Source organism: Heterodontus francisci, chromosome 14 (genome assembly GCF_036365525.1).
Source record: "Heterodontus francisci isolate sHetFra1 chromosome 14, sHetFra1.hap1, whole genome shotgun sequence".
NCBI lineage: Eukaryota > Metazoa > Chordata > Chondrichthyes > Heterodontiformes > Heterodontidae > Heterodontus > Heterodontus francisci.
Genome location: NC_090384.1, coordinates 29,049,796 through 29,067,170, shown reverse-complemented (window position 1 = coordinate 29,067,170; position 17,375 = coordinate 29,049,796). Strand labels below are relative to the sequence as shown.

The 17,375-nt window shown below is 46.4% G+C and overlaps 1 protein-coding gene across 2 annotated transcripts in view; it reads right to left on the bottom strand.

The window, feature by feature from the left end:
- Positions 1-259: 259 nt before the first annotated feature.
- syt13 (synaptotagmin XIII) overlaps positions 260-17,375 on the bottom strand; it is a 48,105-nt gene continuing 30,989 nt past the window's right edge. For both annotated transcript variants that reach the window (XM_068046821.1, XM_068046822.1), the window contains exon 6: positions 260-712. In XM_068046821.1, coding sequence (XP_067902922.1) covers positions 408-712 — 305 coding nt within the window. In that variant the 3' untranslated portion in view covers positions 260-407. The remainder of the gene's footprint in view (positions 713-17,375) is intronic.

Below are 17,375 nucleotides of genomic sequence, written 5' to 3'. Positions count from 1 at the left end.
TAGGCCAATAGGTCAGGAAAAGGGATCCTGCTGGAGCTTGGGGTTTGCCAGTCATTGTGATGGAGCATGGCTACCCGACCCAAACCAAACGGGATCCGACGACATATGTCGGGTTCGGGTCGAGTCAGGTCGCTCGTCCGGGTCCGGCATTCAGGCTCGGGTCGGGTCGGACACAGTGACAGCCAGGACGTCAAGGCGGAAAACACTTTGCACTAATGTGCAGTGACTGATTCCATCCAAGGTAGTGCACAGCCTCTTCAATAAAGTTGATTATATTCCGGTGGTCGGGTCGGGTGTGGGAAAAAGTGAAAGGACTCGGGCCGGGTCGGGCTCGGGTTGGATGTGGTTTTGTCGGGCTTGGATCGGGTTTCATTTGCAGACCCGAGCAGGTCTTTACAGGAAGGGGATTATGCATGCAGTTTATGCCACATTGCGATCTGTTTCTTGGGCTTGTTTAGCATTTCCTGCCAATGACTTAGCTCTAAGTCGGTGGAATTCAGACCCAGGCTACATTTGCCCAGTAAGTGGTGCTGCCCTGAACAGTCCTGGTTCAACATCTCCAGCTCAAGACTCGATTTGCACAGTAGATCATAGGGCACCTCGAACATTATCATCTCGTTCCAGATCGGATTGATCTTGTGCTTTACACGCCTGGTATGTTTCTTCTTCAGCTTCAAGGACTGGTGCATTAGAGTGAGTTTGACTGATACATCTACAAGAAACAAAAGTGATTAGAGCAGACGCAGGATAATGTACTCTCTAACAATACATTACTGTCATTATGCTAATGCCAGGGGCAAAATTTTCCCTGCTGGCTTCAGAACCCAGGCATCAGGCTTAAATGGAGGATGGAAACCCGGACTGTGTGTGAACAGTCACTCACCTGTGATTTCCCCTGAATTGGTCAATTAATGGCCAGACGGTGGGCTCGCTGTGCAATTACGGATGGTGGGCAGGATCTCAAAGCTGGAGGGTGAACCCCTCCACAGGATGGCCGGTGGCTGTAATGAACCCAGGCAGGTAGGCAGGGAAGGTCTCTAAGCCTGCCTGAGTGCTGGCCCCTGGTCTGCTGCCAGGAGGCCGCCTCCAGGCAGCTGCACTGTTCCCCACCGCCTGCGGGGACCTGGAGGTTGACTGGAAAATCCCAGTCAGTCTCCAACAAAGGCCTTAATGGGCCTTTCTTGCCACCCACGCTCCCCCCACGCTGACTTCAGGAAAATATCCTAGGGTCGGGATGGCGATGGGGAACTGGCCCACCAGCCTGAGGGGCTAAACTGCGCCCCTGCCTGCTTCCATGCCCGCCCCCATTGGGGTTAGAAATTCAGTCCCAGGTGTAATTTAAAGTTGGACCTTTGTCATGATATTCCTTTTACAGTAGAAGTCTCCTCAATGGTACTTCTTATCATCAAACCATCATCGTCAAACCATCTTTTCCTCTGACAGTTTATTTTCTGAATATTATTTTTTGGAAACTGAATGCCAATGACATAACCGGGAGAAATTCATTTGATACTGGCCAATATTTATCCCTCAACCAACATCTCTAAAACAGATTATCTTGTCATCATTAAATTCTGTTTGTAGGATCTTGCTGTGAGCAAATTGGCTGATGCGTTTCCTAGATTACAACAGTGACTGCACTTCAAAAGTATTTCATTGGCTCTAAAGCACTTTGAAACCTCCTGAAGTCATGAAAGGAGCTATAGAAATCCAAGTCTTTCTTTCATGTGTTAAAAGTCATGTCCGTCTACTAACTGTAAGCCTCCTGAGTGAGGTGAGTTTGGGGCACTAACAATTCCTAGTGTGCTGTTATAGTAATAGAACAGATGAATTTAAATTCAATTAATAAATCTAGAAATAAAAAAAGCTAGACTCAGTAATGGTCCTCGACATTGACTCTGGACCCCACGAAGTCTCATTGTATCAGGTCAAACAGAAACTTCCTGCTGATTACCACCTACTGCCCCCCCCCCCCCAGCTGATGAATCAGTACTCCTCCATGTTGAACACCATTTGGAGGAAGCACTGAGGGCGGCAAGAGCACAGAATGTATTCTGGGTGAGGGACTTCAATATCCATCACCAAGAGTGGCTCGGTAGCACCACTACTGACAGAGCTGGTCAAGTCCTAGAGGACATAGCTGGTAGACTGTGTCTGCGGCAGGTGGTGTGGAAGCAAACAAGAGGGAAAATGCTACTTGACCTTGTCCTCACCAATCTGCCTGTCACAGATGCATCTCTCCAAGACAGTATTGGTAGGAGTGACCACCGCACAGCCCTTGTGGAGCCAAAGTTCCGGCTTCACATTGAGGATATTCTCCATTGTGTTGTGTGGCACTACCACCAAGCTAAATAGGATAGATTTCAAACAGATCAAGCAACTCAAAACTGGGCATCCATGAGGCAATGTGGGCCATCAGCAGCAGCAGGATTGTACTCAACCACAATCTGTAACCTCATGGCTCAACATATCCCACACTCTAGCACATTTAGCGAGGTGGTCACACCGCAGGTAATGGCTGCACAGGCAGAAAAGAGATGGGTGACCACCAGGCGGTGTAATAGGTGCAGGCAGGTAGTGCAGGAGACCTCTGTGGCCATTCCTCTCTCAAACAGATATACCGCTTTGGATACTGTTGGGGGGGATGGCCTCCCAGGGGAAAGCAGCAACAGCCACATTCGTGGCACCATGGAGGGCTCTGCTGCACAGCAGGGAAGGAAAAGGGTTGGAAGAGCTATAGTGATAGGGGATTCTATCGTAAGGGGTGCAGATAGGCGTTTCTGTGGCCACAAACGAGACTCCAGGATGGTATGTTGCCTTCCTGGTGCTAGGGTCAAGGATGTTTCGGAGCGGGTGCTGGACATTCTGAAAGGGGAGGGTGAGCAGCCAGAGGTTGTGGTCCATATTGGTAGTAACGACATAGGCAGGAAGAGAGATGAGGTCCTGCAAAGTGAATATAAGGAGTTAGGCAGAAGGTTAAAAAGCAGGACCTCTAGGGTTGTAATCTCAGGATTACTCCCTGTGCCATGTGCTAGTGAGGGTAGGAATAGGAGGATTAGGCAAATGAATGCGTGGCTGAAGAGCTGGTGTAGGCGGGAGGGTTTCAGCTACTTGGATCATTGGGATCTCTTCTGGTGCAGAGGTGACCTGTACAAGAAGGACGGGTTGCATCTAAACTGGAAGGGGACCAAAATCCTTGCAGGCAGCTTTGCTAGTACTACTCGGGAGGATTTAAACTAGTCTTGCAGGGGGATGGGACCCAAAGTAGTAGTCTCTGCGATGAGACAGTTGAGGTAAATGTAGAGGTTAAAGCAAGCAAGTCCAGTAGGCAGGCGGGGCAGGGGCAGGACAGGGAGTGTGGAAGGTCTGGTAGGCTAAACTGCATTTACTTTAATGCAAGAAGCCTTACAGGTAAGGCAGATGAACTCAGAGCATGGATCGGTACATGGGATTCTGATATATCTATTACGGAAATGTGGTTGAGGGATGGGCAGGACTGGCAGCTCAATGTTCCGGGGTACCGATCCTTCTGGCGTGACTGAGGTGGAGGTAAGAGAGGAGGGGGAGTTGCACTATTGATTAGGAAGGACATCACGGCAGAGGATCTCCCGGGGGGAATGTCCAGCAAGGTCATATCAGTAGAACTTAGAAATAAGAAAGGGGTGATCACTTTGATGGGATTATATTATAGGCACCCCAACAGTCAGAGGGAAGTGGGGGAGCATATATGTAGGGAAATCACAGATAGGTGTAGGAATTATAGGGTTATAATAGTTGGTGATTTTAACTTCCCTAATATTGTCTGGGATTGCCTTAGTGCTAAGGGATCAGATGGGGAAGAATTTGTTAAGTGTGTCCAGGATAGTTTTCTGAATCAGTATGTGAATTGCCCTACTAGAGAATGGGCTACACTCGACCTCCTCTTAGGAAATGAGGATGGGCAGGTGGTTGATGTGTCAGTAGGGGAGCACTTTGGGACCAGTGACCGTAACTCTATTAGCTTCAAGTTAGTTATGGAAAAGGATAGGACTGGTCCTCAGGTTCAAGTCCTAAATTGGGGGAAGGCTAATTTCAATGGCATCAGACAGGAACTCTCAAAAGTTGAATGGGAGAGGCTGTTTACAGGTAAAGGGACATCTGGCAAGTGGGAGGCTTTTAAAAGTGAGATAGGAAGAGTTCACGGCCGGCATGTTCCTGTTTGATGGAAGTGCAAGGTGGCAAGTTTAGGGAACCTTGTTGACGAGGGATATTGAGGACAGGGCAAAGAAGGAGGCATATGTCAGGTATAGGCAGCTGGGATCAAACTAGTTCCTCGAGGAGTGTAGGGGATGTAGGATTACACTTAAGAAGGAAATTAGGAGGGCGAAAAGGGGCCATGAGATTTCCCTGGCAGATAAGATAAAGGAGAATCCTAAAAGATTCTATAAGTATATTAAGAGTAAAAGGGTAGCTGGGGAGATATTAAGTCCCCTTAAGGATCAGTGTGGCAATCTACGTGTGGAGCCATGGGAAATGGGCAAGGTCTGAAATGAATATTTCTCATCTGTATTTACCGTGGAGAAGGTCACGGAAGCTAGTGAGTTCAAGGGAGGGAACACCGATATCTCTGGAGCATTTCAACATTACAAAGGAGGAGGTGCTGGAGGTTTTGAAGTGCATTAAGGTGGATAAATCCCCAGGGCCTGACCAGGTGTATCCTAGGATGCTATGGGAAGCAAAGGAGGAGATTGCTGGGGCCCTGGCAGAAATTTTTGTATCATCGTTAGCCACGGGTGAGGTACCGGAAGACTGGAGGATAGCTAATGTTGTGCCTTTATTTAAGAAGGGCAGCAGGGATAAGCCAGGGAATTACAGGCCGGTGAGCCTTACATCAGTGGTGGGAAAGTTATTGGAAAGATTCTGAGAGACAGGATTGATATGCATTTGGAAAGGCATGGGCTGATTAGGGATAGTCAGCATGGCTTTGTGCGTGGGAAATCATGTCTCACGAATTTGGTTGAGTTTTCTGAGGAGGTGACCAAGAGGATTGACGAGGGCAGGGCAATGGACATTGTCTACATGGACTTTAGCAAGGCCTTTGACAAGGTCTCGCACGGTAGGCTGGTCCAGAAGGTTCGAACACATGGGATCCAGGGTGAGCTAACAAACTGGATACAAAATTGGCTTGGTGATAGGAGGCAGAGGGTGGTAGTGGAGCATTGTTTTTCTGATTGGAGGCCGGTGACCAGTGGTGTGCCGCAGGGATCAGTGCTGGGCCCTCTGTTGTTTGTCATATATATTAATGACTTGGAGGTGAATGTAGGGGACATGAATAGTAAGTATGGAGATGACACCAAAATTGGTGGTATAGTGGACAGTGAAGAAGGTTGTCTAAGGTTACATCAGGATAAAGATAAACTGGGAAAGTGGGCAAGGGATTGGCAAATGGACTTTTACACAGACATGTGTGAAGTGATGGGAAGTTAAACCAGGGCAGGACATATACAGTGAATGGCAGGGCCCTGGGGAGTGTTGTTGAGCAGAGAGACCTTGGGGTGCAAGTACATAGTTCCCTGAAAGTGGCAACACAGGTAGACAGGGTGGTGAAGAAGGCGTATGGCATGCTTGCCTTCGTCGGCTGAGGCATTGAGTACAAGAGTTGGGACGTCATGTTACAGTTGTACATAACGTTGGTTAGGCCGCATTTGGAGCACTGTGTGCAGTTCTGGTTGCCGCAGTACAGGAAAGATGTGATTAAGCTAGAGAGGGTGCAGAAACGATTCACAAGGATGTTGCCTGGTTTGGAGGGCTTGAGTTATAAAGAGAGATTGGATAGGCTGGGTCTGTTTTCCCTGGAGCGAAGGAGGCTGAGAGGGGACATGATAGAGGTATATAAAATTATGAGAGGCATAGATAGGGTAGATAGCCAGAGTCTGTTTCCCATGGTAAGGGTGACTAGAACAAGAAGGCATAGATTTAAGGTGAGAGGGAGGAGATTTAAAGGGGATCAAAGGGGTAAATTTTTCACACAAAGAATAATGGGTATCTGGAATGAGCTGCCAGAGGAGGTGGTGGAGGCAGGAACAGTAGCGACATTTAAGAGGCATCTGGACAGGTACTTGAATGAGCAAGGCATAGAGGGATATGGAATTAATACAGGCAGGTGGAATTAGTATAGATAGGCATTATAATTGGCATGGACACGGTGGGCTGAAGGGCCTGTTTCTATGCTGTACGACTCTATGACTCTACTGTCATGCTAGGCCCCCACCTGCCAAGAATGAGGCACATTAATTTTGTCATGAACATTGATGTTAAACTGTTACAGGAGTGAGGAGAGGACATCACAGAATCACAAAATAATACAGTGCAGAAGAGGCCCTTCAGCCATCGAGTCTGCACCAATGCATTAAAACACCTGACCTGTCTACCTAATCCCATTTGCCGGCACTTGGCCCATAGCCTTGAATGTTATGATGTGCCAAGTGCTCATCCAGGTACTTTTTAAAGGATGTGAGGCAACCCCCCTCTACCACCCTCCCAGGCAGGGCATTCCAGACCGTCACCACCCTCTGGGTAAAAACGTTCTTCCTCAAATTCCCCTTAAACCTCCCGCCCCTCACCTTAATCTTGTGACCCCTCATAACTGACCCTTCAACTAAGGGGAACAGCTGTTCCCTATCCACCCTGTCTATGCCCCTCATAATCTTGTACACCTCGATCAGGTCACCTCTCAGTCTTCTCTGCTCCAGCGAAAACAACCCAAGCCTACCCAACCTCTCTTCATAGTTTAAATGTTCCATCCCAGGCAACATCCTGGTGAATCGCCTCTGTACCCCCTCCAGTGCAATCACATTCTTCCTATAATATGGTGACCAGAATTGCACACAGTACTCCAGCTGTGGCCTTACCAAAGTTCTGTACAACTCCAACATGACCTCCCTGCTTTTGTAATCTATGCCTCGATTGATAAAGGCAAGTGTCCCATATGCCTTTTTCACCACCCTATTAACCTGCCTGCCCTTCTGCCTTCAGAGATCTATGGACAAACACGCCAAGGTCCCTTTGTTCCTCAGAACTTCCCAGTGTCAGGCCATTCATTGAATACTTCCGTGTCACATTACTCCTTCCAAAGTGTATCACCTCACACTTTTCAGGGTTAAATTCCATCTGCCACTTTTCTGCCCGTTTGACCATCCCATCTATATCTTCCTGTAACCTAAGACACTCCACCTCACTGTTAACCACTCGGCCAATCTTTGTGTCATCCGCGAACTTACTGATCCTACCCCCCACATAGTCATCTATATCGTTTATATAAATGACAAACAATAGGGGACCCAGCACAGATCCTTGTGATACGCCACTGGACACTGGCTTCCAGTCACTAAAACAGCCATCTGTCATCACTCTCTGTCTCCTACAGACAAGCCAATTTTGAATCCACCTTATCAAGTTACCTTGTATCCCATGTGCATTTGCTTTCTTGATAAGTCTCCCATGTGGGACCTTGTCAAGGGCTTTGCTGAAATCCATGTAAACTACATCAACTGCACTACCCTCATCTACACACCTGGTCACATGCTCAAAAAATTCAATCAAATTTGTTAGGCATGACCTCCCTCTGACAAAGCAATGCTGACTATTCCTAATCAAATTTTGCCTCTCCGAGTGGAGATAGATTCTCTTCTTCAGAGTTTTCTCCAATAGTTTCCCTACCACTGACGTGAGACTCACTGGTCTGTAGTTCCCTGGATTATCTCTACAACCTTTCTTAAATAGTGGGACCACATTAGCTGTCCTCCAGTCCTCTGGCACCTCCCCCGTGGCCAGAGAGGAATTAAAAATTAGGGTCAGAGCCCCTGCAATCTCCACCCTCGCCTCCCACAGCATCCTGGGACACAAATCATCCGGACCTGGAGATTTGTCCACTTTTAAGCCTTCTAAAACTTCCAATACCTTGTCACTCCCTGTGTCAATTTGCTCAAGAACTTCACAGTCTCTCTCTCTAAGTTACATATCTACATCCTCATTCTCTTGGGTGAAGACAGATGTGAAGTATTCGTTCAACACCCTACCAATGTCCTCTGGCTGCACCCACAAATTTCCCCCTTGGTCCCTAATGGGTCCTACTCTTTCCCTGGTTATCCTCTTCCCATTGATATACTTATAGAATATCTTAGGATTTTCCCTACTTTTACCAGCCAGCGCTTTCTCATGTCCCCTCTTTGCTCTCTTAATTGCTTTCTTAAGCTCCATCCTACACGTTCTGTACTCCACTAATGCTTCCATTGATTTGCTCTCCTTGTATTTGCTAAAAGCCTCTCTTTTGCTTCTCATCGTACCCTGAATGTTTCTGGTCATCCATGGTTCTCTGGGCTTGTTGCTCTTACCTTTTACCCTAGAGGGAACATGTTGGGCCTGTACCCTCTCCATTTCCATTTTGAATGCACCCCACTGCTCTTCTGTAGATTTCCCGACAAGTAACTTTCCAGTCTACCTTGGCCAGATCCTGCCCTAAAATTTGCTCTCCCCAATCCAAAACCTTCTTTTGCAACTTGTCTATTTCTTTCTCCATAACAAGCTTATGGTTGCTATCACCAAAATGCTCCTCCACCAACACATCAAACACCTGTCCGGCTTCATTCCCCAGGATTAGGTCCAGCACTGCACCCTCCCTTGTTGGATCCTCTACATATTGAGCTAAAAAGTTCTCCTGTATACATTTTAAGAACTCCACTCCATCTAAGCCCTTAACACGATGACTGCCCCAATTAATGTTGGGAAAGTTGAAATCACCTAATATAATTACCCTATTATTATTTTTACACACCTCTGCGAATTGCGCACATATTTGCTCCTCAATTTCCCGCTGACTATCTGGGGGTCTATAATAAACACCTCACAATGTGGCTGTCCCTTTTTTATTCCTAAACTCTACCCATAAAGCTTCATTTGATGCCGCCTCCAAGAAATCATCTCTCCTTACTGCAGTAACTGACTCCTTAACTAATATTGCAATGCCCCCTCCTCTTTTACCCCCTCCTCTGTCTCACCTGAAGATTGTATATCCCGGGATATTGAGCTGCCAATCCTGCCCCTCCCTCAACCACGTCTCCGTGATGGCTACTATATCACAACTCCACGTGTCAAACATTGCCCTTCAATCATCCGTTTTACCTGTAAAACTCCTGGCATTAAAGTAGAGGCCTTCCATCCTGGTCTTACTCCCTTGAAACTTTCTTCCGCTGTATTCCCTCTGACTTGTTCGCTTTCCTGTGTTTAGTTGTGTCCCTATTCTGCTAGGAGTATGCGTCTCCTCCCCCTGCCAAATTAGTTTAAACTCTTCCCAACAGCACTAGCAAACCCGCCAGCAAGGATGTTAGTCCCCCTCTGGTTCAGATGTAGACCGTCCCGCTTGTACAGGTCCCACCTTCCCCAGAAACGGTCCCAGTGGTCCAGGAATCTAAAACCCTCCCTCCTGCACCAACTCTTAAGCCACGTGTTCATCTGTGCTATTCTCCTATTTCTATACTCGCTAGCACATGGCACTGGGAGTAATCCAGAGATTACAACCTGAGAGGTCCTGCTTTTTAGTCTACTGCCTAACTCCCTGAATTCTTGATGCAAGACCTCATCCCTCTTTCTACCTATGTCATTGGTACCAACATGTACCATGACCTCTGCCTCATCACCCTCCCCATTCAGGATGCGCTGCAGCCGTTCAGTGACATCCCGGACCCTGGCACCAGGGAGGCAACACACCATCCTGGAGTCACGTTGAACAGATTGGCCGTTGGCTGGAAGGGTCATTTGCATTTTAACACACAATGTTTGGAAGGACAAAGCTGCCATTCCCTGACACATTCAACCCACAATGGACTTTTGATCATCAGACTTTGAAGGTGGGGGAGCTTGCATTCCAGGTTGACTGCTAAGATGACTGAATATACATATGGACATGGTCAAACCAGCAAATCACACGACAAACCTGCTGGGCAACCTGGGTTTTTTGAATTTGTACAAATAGTTTGGGCAGAAAGCAGAATGCTCCTGGATTGAGAAGATCTCTCCTGGCTGGCTGTCCACAGCCTCTCCTGTCTGTCTGCTCCCATCTCTTTCTCACAAGCCTCTGAATCCACTGAAGACACATGAACCCCAAGAGAGAAAAGTCTCCTACAGTGAGCAAGGTTTAAGAAGAATACTGGGCCCCAACAAAAAGCAAGATATACCTACAATCAAGGACTCTACAGTGAGCTCAAAGAACTGTAACAACAACTCTCCAGATATTGTCTCAAACTTTTCCACTTTATTTTTCTTCTGCTTTTTTCTGTCTCTATTTGCATGTGTGTATCACATATGCAGACTAGCCTGGTGCGCGGCATGTATCTGTCGGCATTGACTGAATTACAGTTTAAGTTCAAGTCTAATAAATTTCAACTTTTCTTCTTTATACCTAAGAAAGCTGTTTGTGCTGGTTTCTTTGCCTTATAATTGGAAAGCGGTGAACAAGGATTCACCAAGGGGGAGCTAAAAAAACAAGGTATGTGTAAAATTAAACCCTGTTACAGTAAGACCAGGTGAAGGCTGAAAGGGAACCCATAGACACCTTTCTCACCTGGTCGTAACACTATCATTACCATCAAGCCGAGGGATCAACCCTGGTTCAATGAAGAGTGCAGGAGCATCACCTGGAATACCTTAAAATGAGGTGTCAACCTGGTGAAACTACAACACAGGACTACAGGCATACCAAACAACGGAAGCAGCATGCAATAGACAGAGCTAAGCGATCCTACAACCAACGGATCAGATCTAAGCTCTGCAGTACTGCCACATCCAGTCATTAATGGTGGTGGACAATTAAACCACTGACAGGAGGAGGAGGCTGCACAAATATCCCCATCCTCAATGTTGGGGAAGCCCAGCACATCAGTGCAAAGGATAAGGCTGAAGCATTTTCAACCAACTGCTGCCAGAAGCGCCGAGTGGATGATCCATTGCGGCCTCCTCCTGCGTTCCCCTGCATCACGGATGCCAGTCTTCAGCCAATTCAATTCACTCCACGTGATATCAAGAAATGACTGAAGGCACTGGATACTGCAAAGGCTATGGGCCCTGATAACATTCCGTCAATAATACTGAAGACCTGTGCTCCAGAATTTGCCGCATCCCTAGCCAAGCTGTTCCAGTACAGCTACAACACTGGCATCTACCTGGCAAAGTGGAAAATTGCCCAGGTATGTCCTTTACACAAAAAGCAGGACAAATCCAACCCAACCAATTGCCGCCCCATCAGACTACTCTCGATCATCAGCAAAGTGATGGAAGGTGTCGTCGATAGTGCTATTAAGCGGCACTTGCTTAGCAATAACCTGCTCAGTGACGCTCAGCTTGGGTTCTGCCAGGGCCACTCAGAACCTCACCTCATTACAGCCTTGGTACAAATTTGGACAAAAGAACTGAACTCAAGAGGTGAGGTGAGAGTGAATGTACTTGACACCAATGCAGCATTTCACCAAATGTGGCATCAAGGACCCCTAGAAAAACTGGAGTCAATGGGAATCAGGGGGAAAATTATCCATTGGCTGGAGTCATACCAAGCACAAAGGAAGATGGTTTTGGTTGTTGAAGGTCAATCATCTCAGCTCCAGGACATCACTGCAGGAGTTCCATGGGTAGTGTCCTCGGCCCAACCACCTTCAGCTGTTTCATCAATGACCTTCCCTCCATCATAAGGTCAGAAGTGGGATGTTCGCTGATGATTGCACAATGTTCAGCACCATTTGCGACTCCTCAGATACAGAAGCAGTCCGTGTCCATTTGCAACAAGACCTGGACAACATTCATGTTTGGGCTGATAATTAGCAGGTTACATTCGCGCCACACAAATGTCAGGCAATGACCATCTCCAACAAGAGAGAATCCAACCATCTCCCCTTGATGTTCAATGGCATTACCATCGCTGAATCCCCCACTATCAACATCCTGGGGTTTATAATGAGAAGCTTTTTATGTTGTCGGGTGCAACATAAGATGAGATGCATGGAGTTCAGGTTGTTGAAGATCTCAAACAAGTTTCTTAACAGCTAACAAGTATACACAGTGCAGAGCTAACTATTTACAAGACCTGCCTTTTGGTGTTACAGTTACAGAGTGAGACTGGCATGTAGTCACATGACCATGTCCTGGTACTTAGCTCATCAGCATACAAAGATCTTAAAGGGACATCACTCTTCAAGGCCATTACACAACATCCCCCTTCTTTACAAAGATAAGTCTAGTATGCTAAAAGTAAAAATACAAAAAATTAGAAACATCAAAATTATTTACACATGGATAGAGATTATGAACTTTACATGTACAGAAGCTTAATAGTCCACATATCGTTTCGGTGGTTTGACAACCCTTCCAGATCTGTTTATGGTATAACCTTCTGGGGATGTGGATTTCACCCTTGGCTGTTTTGGGTTTGTCGGCACGTTGTCAATGCGTAGGCTGCCATCCTGTTGATCTGTCACACGCCCACTGTTGGACCGTGCTCCTTCGAGTCCACCATACGCAATTGGAGTATTGTACACCTCTCGCAGTTGGCTTCGGTTCCTTCTCAACACCGCTCCACTAGATGTTGTAATCTTGTAGGACCTAGGCTCACCGCACACTCTGTACACCTCACTCGGTGAGACCATTAGACCTCGCGTAATGTGGTGTGCCCTATGGTTTACGCCCTATTTGCGCACATATCCCTGAAAGGTTTGCCCGTATACTGTGGCCCATTGTCAGAGATGATTTCTTCAGGTGCATCGAATAGACTGAATATGACACTCAACGTGTCTGTGACACCTGCACTTGAAGTGTCTTTTACCTGTCTGAAAATTGGAAATTTGGAGAAGTAATCCATGACTAAGATAAAGTCTCCATTAACAGAAAACAGGTCAGTGGCAATTTTGGACCAAGGGACTGACGGAATCTCGTGAGGGTGTAAAGGTTCTTAGCATTGTTGTGACTGGTGGCTCTGGCATGCCTCGCACATCTTCACTAACCTTTCAATGTCATTATTGATGCCTGGCCAACAAACAGTGTCTTGTGCCAGTCGTCTTGTTCGCTCTATGCCCATGTGGCCTTGTGACAAGATGTCCTCTTGGAGAACTGTGGGCACAATCACTTATTTTTCCTTGAAGGTGACAACTCTCAAGATACCAAGTTCATCCCTGTAAGGCCAAAAGCATCTGAGGGCTTCTGGTACCTCTTTTACTGTGTCAGGCCAGCCTTCCATGATGACTTCACACAATGCCTTCAGTTGTGGGTCATTGGCTGTTTCTGATTGCAGTTGGTCACATTTGTGCTGACCAAAATGCAATGAGTAGATTTTGAACACATCTTTCACTTCAATGTCCATGCTGTCTACTTGTAGATCCAGTGGAACTTCTTCATTCTTGCTCAGGTTTGGCAATCTGCTCAGCATATCCGAGGTGACCATTTTGGTACCCGGTTTGTAGCGACATCGAAGCCGTACCCCTGTACTTTCACTAAGAGCCACTGTAGTCGAGGTGGTGCATTTGTCAATGGTTTGTGCCAGATCATCTCCAGTGGTTTGTGGTCAGTTTCCATCGTGAACTGCTTACTGAACAGGTAGGTGTGGAACCTTGTGATCCCAAACACCAGAGCCAGTGTTTCATGCTCGATATTTGAGTAATTGGATTGTGCAGAGGATAAACATTTGGACCCAAATGCAATTGGTTTGTCATCCTGCAGGATGCATGCACCTAGCCCTTTCTGTGAGGCCTCGACTTCCAGGATTGTCTTCTTCCTTGGGTCGAAGATCTGCAAGGTACAGGTTTATGCTGACAATGCTTGTTTGAGAGACTCAGACATATGCTGATGGTCTTCCTGCCATACAAATGGTATGTCTTTTTTAAGAGCTCTCTCAGCAATGATGCTTCATCAGAAAAATTTGGAATGTATGGTGCCAAAAAGTTGAAAAATCCAAGACATCTCTGTAGATTTTCCATGTCTTGTGGAGTAGGCATATGCCTTACATCTTCAACTTTACCTGGGTCAGGACAGATTCCACAATGGGAATAGGTGGAGCTAAAGAAATTGATCTGACTTACATTCACCTAGTACTTGCTATTAAAAACAGCCCTTCGCAATGAGCAACTGCCATCAGTGAATGAAGATTTCAATCATGCTCTTCTTTGGTTTTGCCCATTACCACAATGTCATCGGCAATGTATATACATCCAGGCATGTTTTCTGTAATTCTGTCCATATGCTGCTGAAACAGATCTTGACTGACAGATAAGCCGAAGGGTAGTCTCTGGAAGCAGTATCTTCCAAATGGTGTTCTGAAGGTGGTGACTTCTTAAGATTCCTTAGCTAGGTGTACCAACCAATATCCATGTTTAGCATCCAACTTGGAGAAGAATTTGGCTCCTGTGAACTTGGGATTCAATTCCTTTAATGTCGGAATCTTGTGGGGGCATCTCTTTCGGGAGATAGACATACCCTGATTACTCCATCCTTCTTCAGTATGCATGGGATTGATCTGCAGCAGTCTGTGTGATGTTGCACACAATGGATAATGCCATTGCATTCCATGTCATCTAACTCATGCTTAAGCTTTTCTTGTATGCGCACTCTGCACTTTCTGGGAGGGTCGAATGACGGAATTGCATCTTCTCTGAGGTGCAGTATGACATCACCTTTGAAATTTCCTATTGTGGCAAACCTGTCCAGGTACATTTGTTGTAGGTCATGGACTGACTCAATGCGGGTACCCTTGATCTCTTCTGCTGTAATGGTACCTTGGTGACCTCGTGGATGGCTATGATGTTGAGGTCCTTACGTGCAGGTAGTCCTGCCACTGCTGGTCCGCTCATGTCTAATAGGTAGAATGTTTGTGGTGCAAATGCTGACTTGCCATAGCTGCATTGCATTGTTGGTGTGCCACTGCAAGGATGGATGACCCATTGTATGCAGATAACTTGGCAGCTGTCGATTGTATACTGACTTCCAATGACTCCGGTGCATATCTTTGAGGATTCGGACTGGTAGGATAATTGCACTCGCGCCAATGTCAATCTTGACCTTGAGTATATGTTTACCAGCTTTCTTTAGGCACATGATGTTAATAGCCGCGAAAGCTTCCAGTTGTTGGACTTCTTCAATGTGATGAGTCAAGTTCATAATGTGAAGTACATGTTCATATTCTGGCTGAAAATTACTTCTCTCTGGGTCTTGTCTCAGGTCTGTTTTGCTGCGGACCTCATGTATCAGCTTGCATTTGCACAGGTGTCTGCTGCTTTCCTTGCTGCTGTTGCCCTGTTGTCTGGACCCTTCATCGGAACTGACCACTGACCCGAAACGTTAACTCTGCTTCTCTTTCCACAGATGCTGCCAGACCTGCTGAGTGATTCCAGCATTTCTTGTTTTTATTTCAAATTTCCAGCATCCGCAGTATTTTGCTTTTATCTCCACTATATACCTTCCTCCAGTCGATTCCAGCACTTTCCATATCTTTGCAGGATCTTTCTGGTCCTATTCAAATAATCCAGAGGTATTGATTCTGTACAATCCCCCATTTCCAATCACTATCATTATTTGTACAGCCTGTTTTTCTGGTTCTACAATTACTTTGTCTGTAAAGCATAACTGCATTCTTTGTTGGAACAGTTTGAACTCGGATAAGACATCCAAGGCTTTCCAGTTCATGCTGGGAGAATTGGTATCCATCTTTCTGCTGTTCTTCTTCTTTAAAACATGCTTTAAGAACTTGCTTTGTGACTCTGTACTGGTTCCCCTTTAAAAGAACTCTCTTGGCTACTCTGATTGACAGCAGCAGGTGTTTGGCAGTGCTCATCTGTTCATCTAGCTTCCAGCACGCCAAAGTGTCTGTTCATACAGTTGTGCAATAGGTATTTCAAGTGTTTTTTGCCTTGAGTTTGTTTATACAGCTGTTCAAGAGACAATTCTTCATGCTTGAGTGGTTGTATGAGTTTTTAAAAGCTCTGGCTGAGTGAACAAAGAAAATTACAGCACAGGAACAGGCCCTTCGGCCCTCCAAGCCTGCGCCGATCCAGATCCTCTATCTAAACATGTCGCCTATTTTCTAAGGGTCTGTATCTCTTTGCTTCCTGCCCATTCATGTATCTGTCTAGATACATCTTAAAAGACGCTATCGTGCCCGCGTCTACCACCTCCGCTGGCAACGCGTTCCAGGCACCCACCACCCTCTGCGTAAAGAACTTTCCACGCATATCCCCCCTAAACCTTTCCCCTCTCACTTTGAACTCGCGACCCCTAGTAATTGAATCCCCCACTCTGGGAAAAAGCTTCTTGCTATCCACCCTGTCTATACCTCTCATTATTTTGTACACCTCAATCAGGTCCTCCCTCAACCTCCGTCTTTCTCATGAAAATAATCCTAATCTACTCAACCTCTCTTCATAGCTAGCGCCGTCCATACCAGGCAACATCCTGGTGAACCTCCTCTGCACCCTCTCCAAAGCATCTACATCCTTTTGGTAATGTGGCGACCAGAACTGCACGCAGTATTCCAAATGTGGTCGAACCAAAGTCTTATACAACTGTAACATGACCTGCCAACCCTTGTACTCAATACCCCGTCCGATGAAGGAAAGCATGCCGTATGCCTTCTTGACGACTCTCTTGACCTGTGTTGCCACCTTCAGGGAACAATGGACCTGAACACCCAAATCTCTCTGTACATCAATTTTCCCCAGGACTTTTCCATTTACTGTATAGTTCACTCTTGAATTGGATCTTCCAAAATGCATCACCTCGCATTTGCCCTGATTGAACTCCATCTGCCATTTCTCTGCCCAACTCTCCAATCTATTTATATTCTGCTGTATTCTCTGACAGTCCCCTTCACTATCTGCTACTCCACCAATCTTAGTGTCGTCTGCAAACTTGCTAATCATACCACCTATACTTTCCTCCAAATAATTAATGTATATCACAAACAACAGTGGTCCCAGCACGGATCCCTGTGGAACACCACTGGTCACATGTCTCCATTTTGAGAAACTCCCTTCCACTGCTACTCTCTGTCTCCTGTTGCCCAGCCAGTTCTTTATCCATCTAGCTAGTACACCCTGGACCCCATGCGACTTCACTTTCTCCATCAGCCTGCCATGGGGAACCTTATCAAACGCCTTACTGAAGTCCATGTATATGACATCTACAGCCCTTCCCGCATCAAGCTCTTCAGCGTTAGAGTGATTTAGTGGGTTTCTTTTTATAGCTTTAGCTGCGAGCTGGGTGAATGGAGGATTCCTGCGCTTTTGCTGTGGGGCGCCTCCAGTAATGGCGTGGACCTGATCAGCATTGTGAGCCTTTGAAAACAATCAGCCTGAGATAAGGATTGGGTT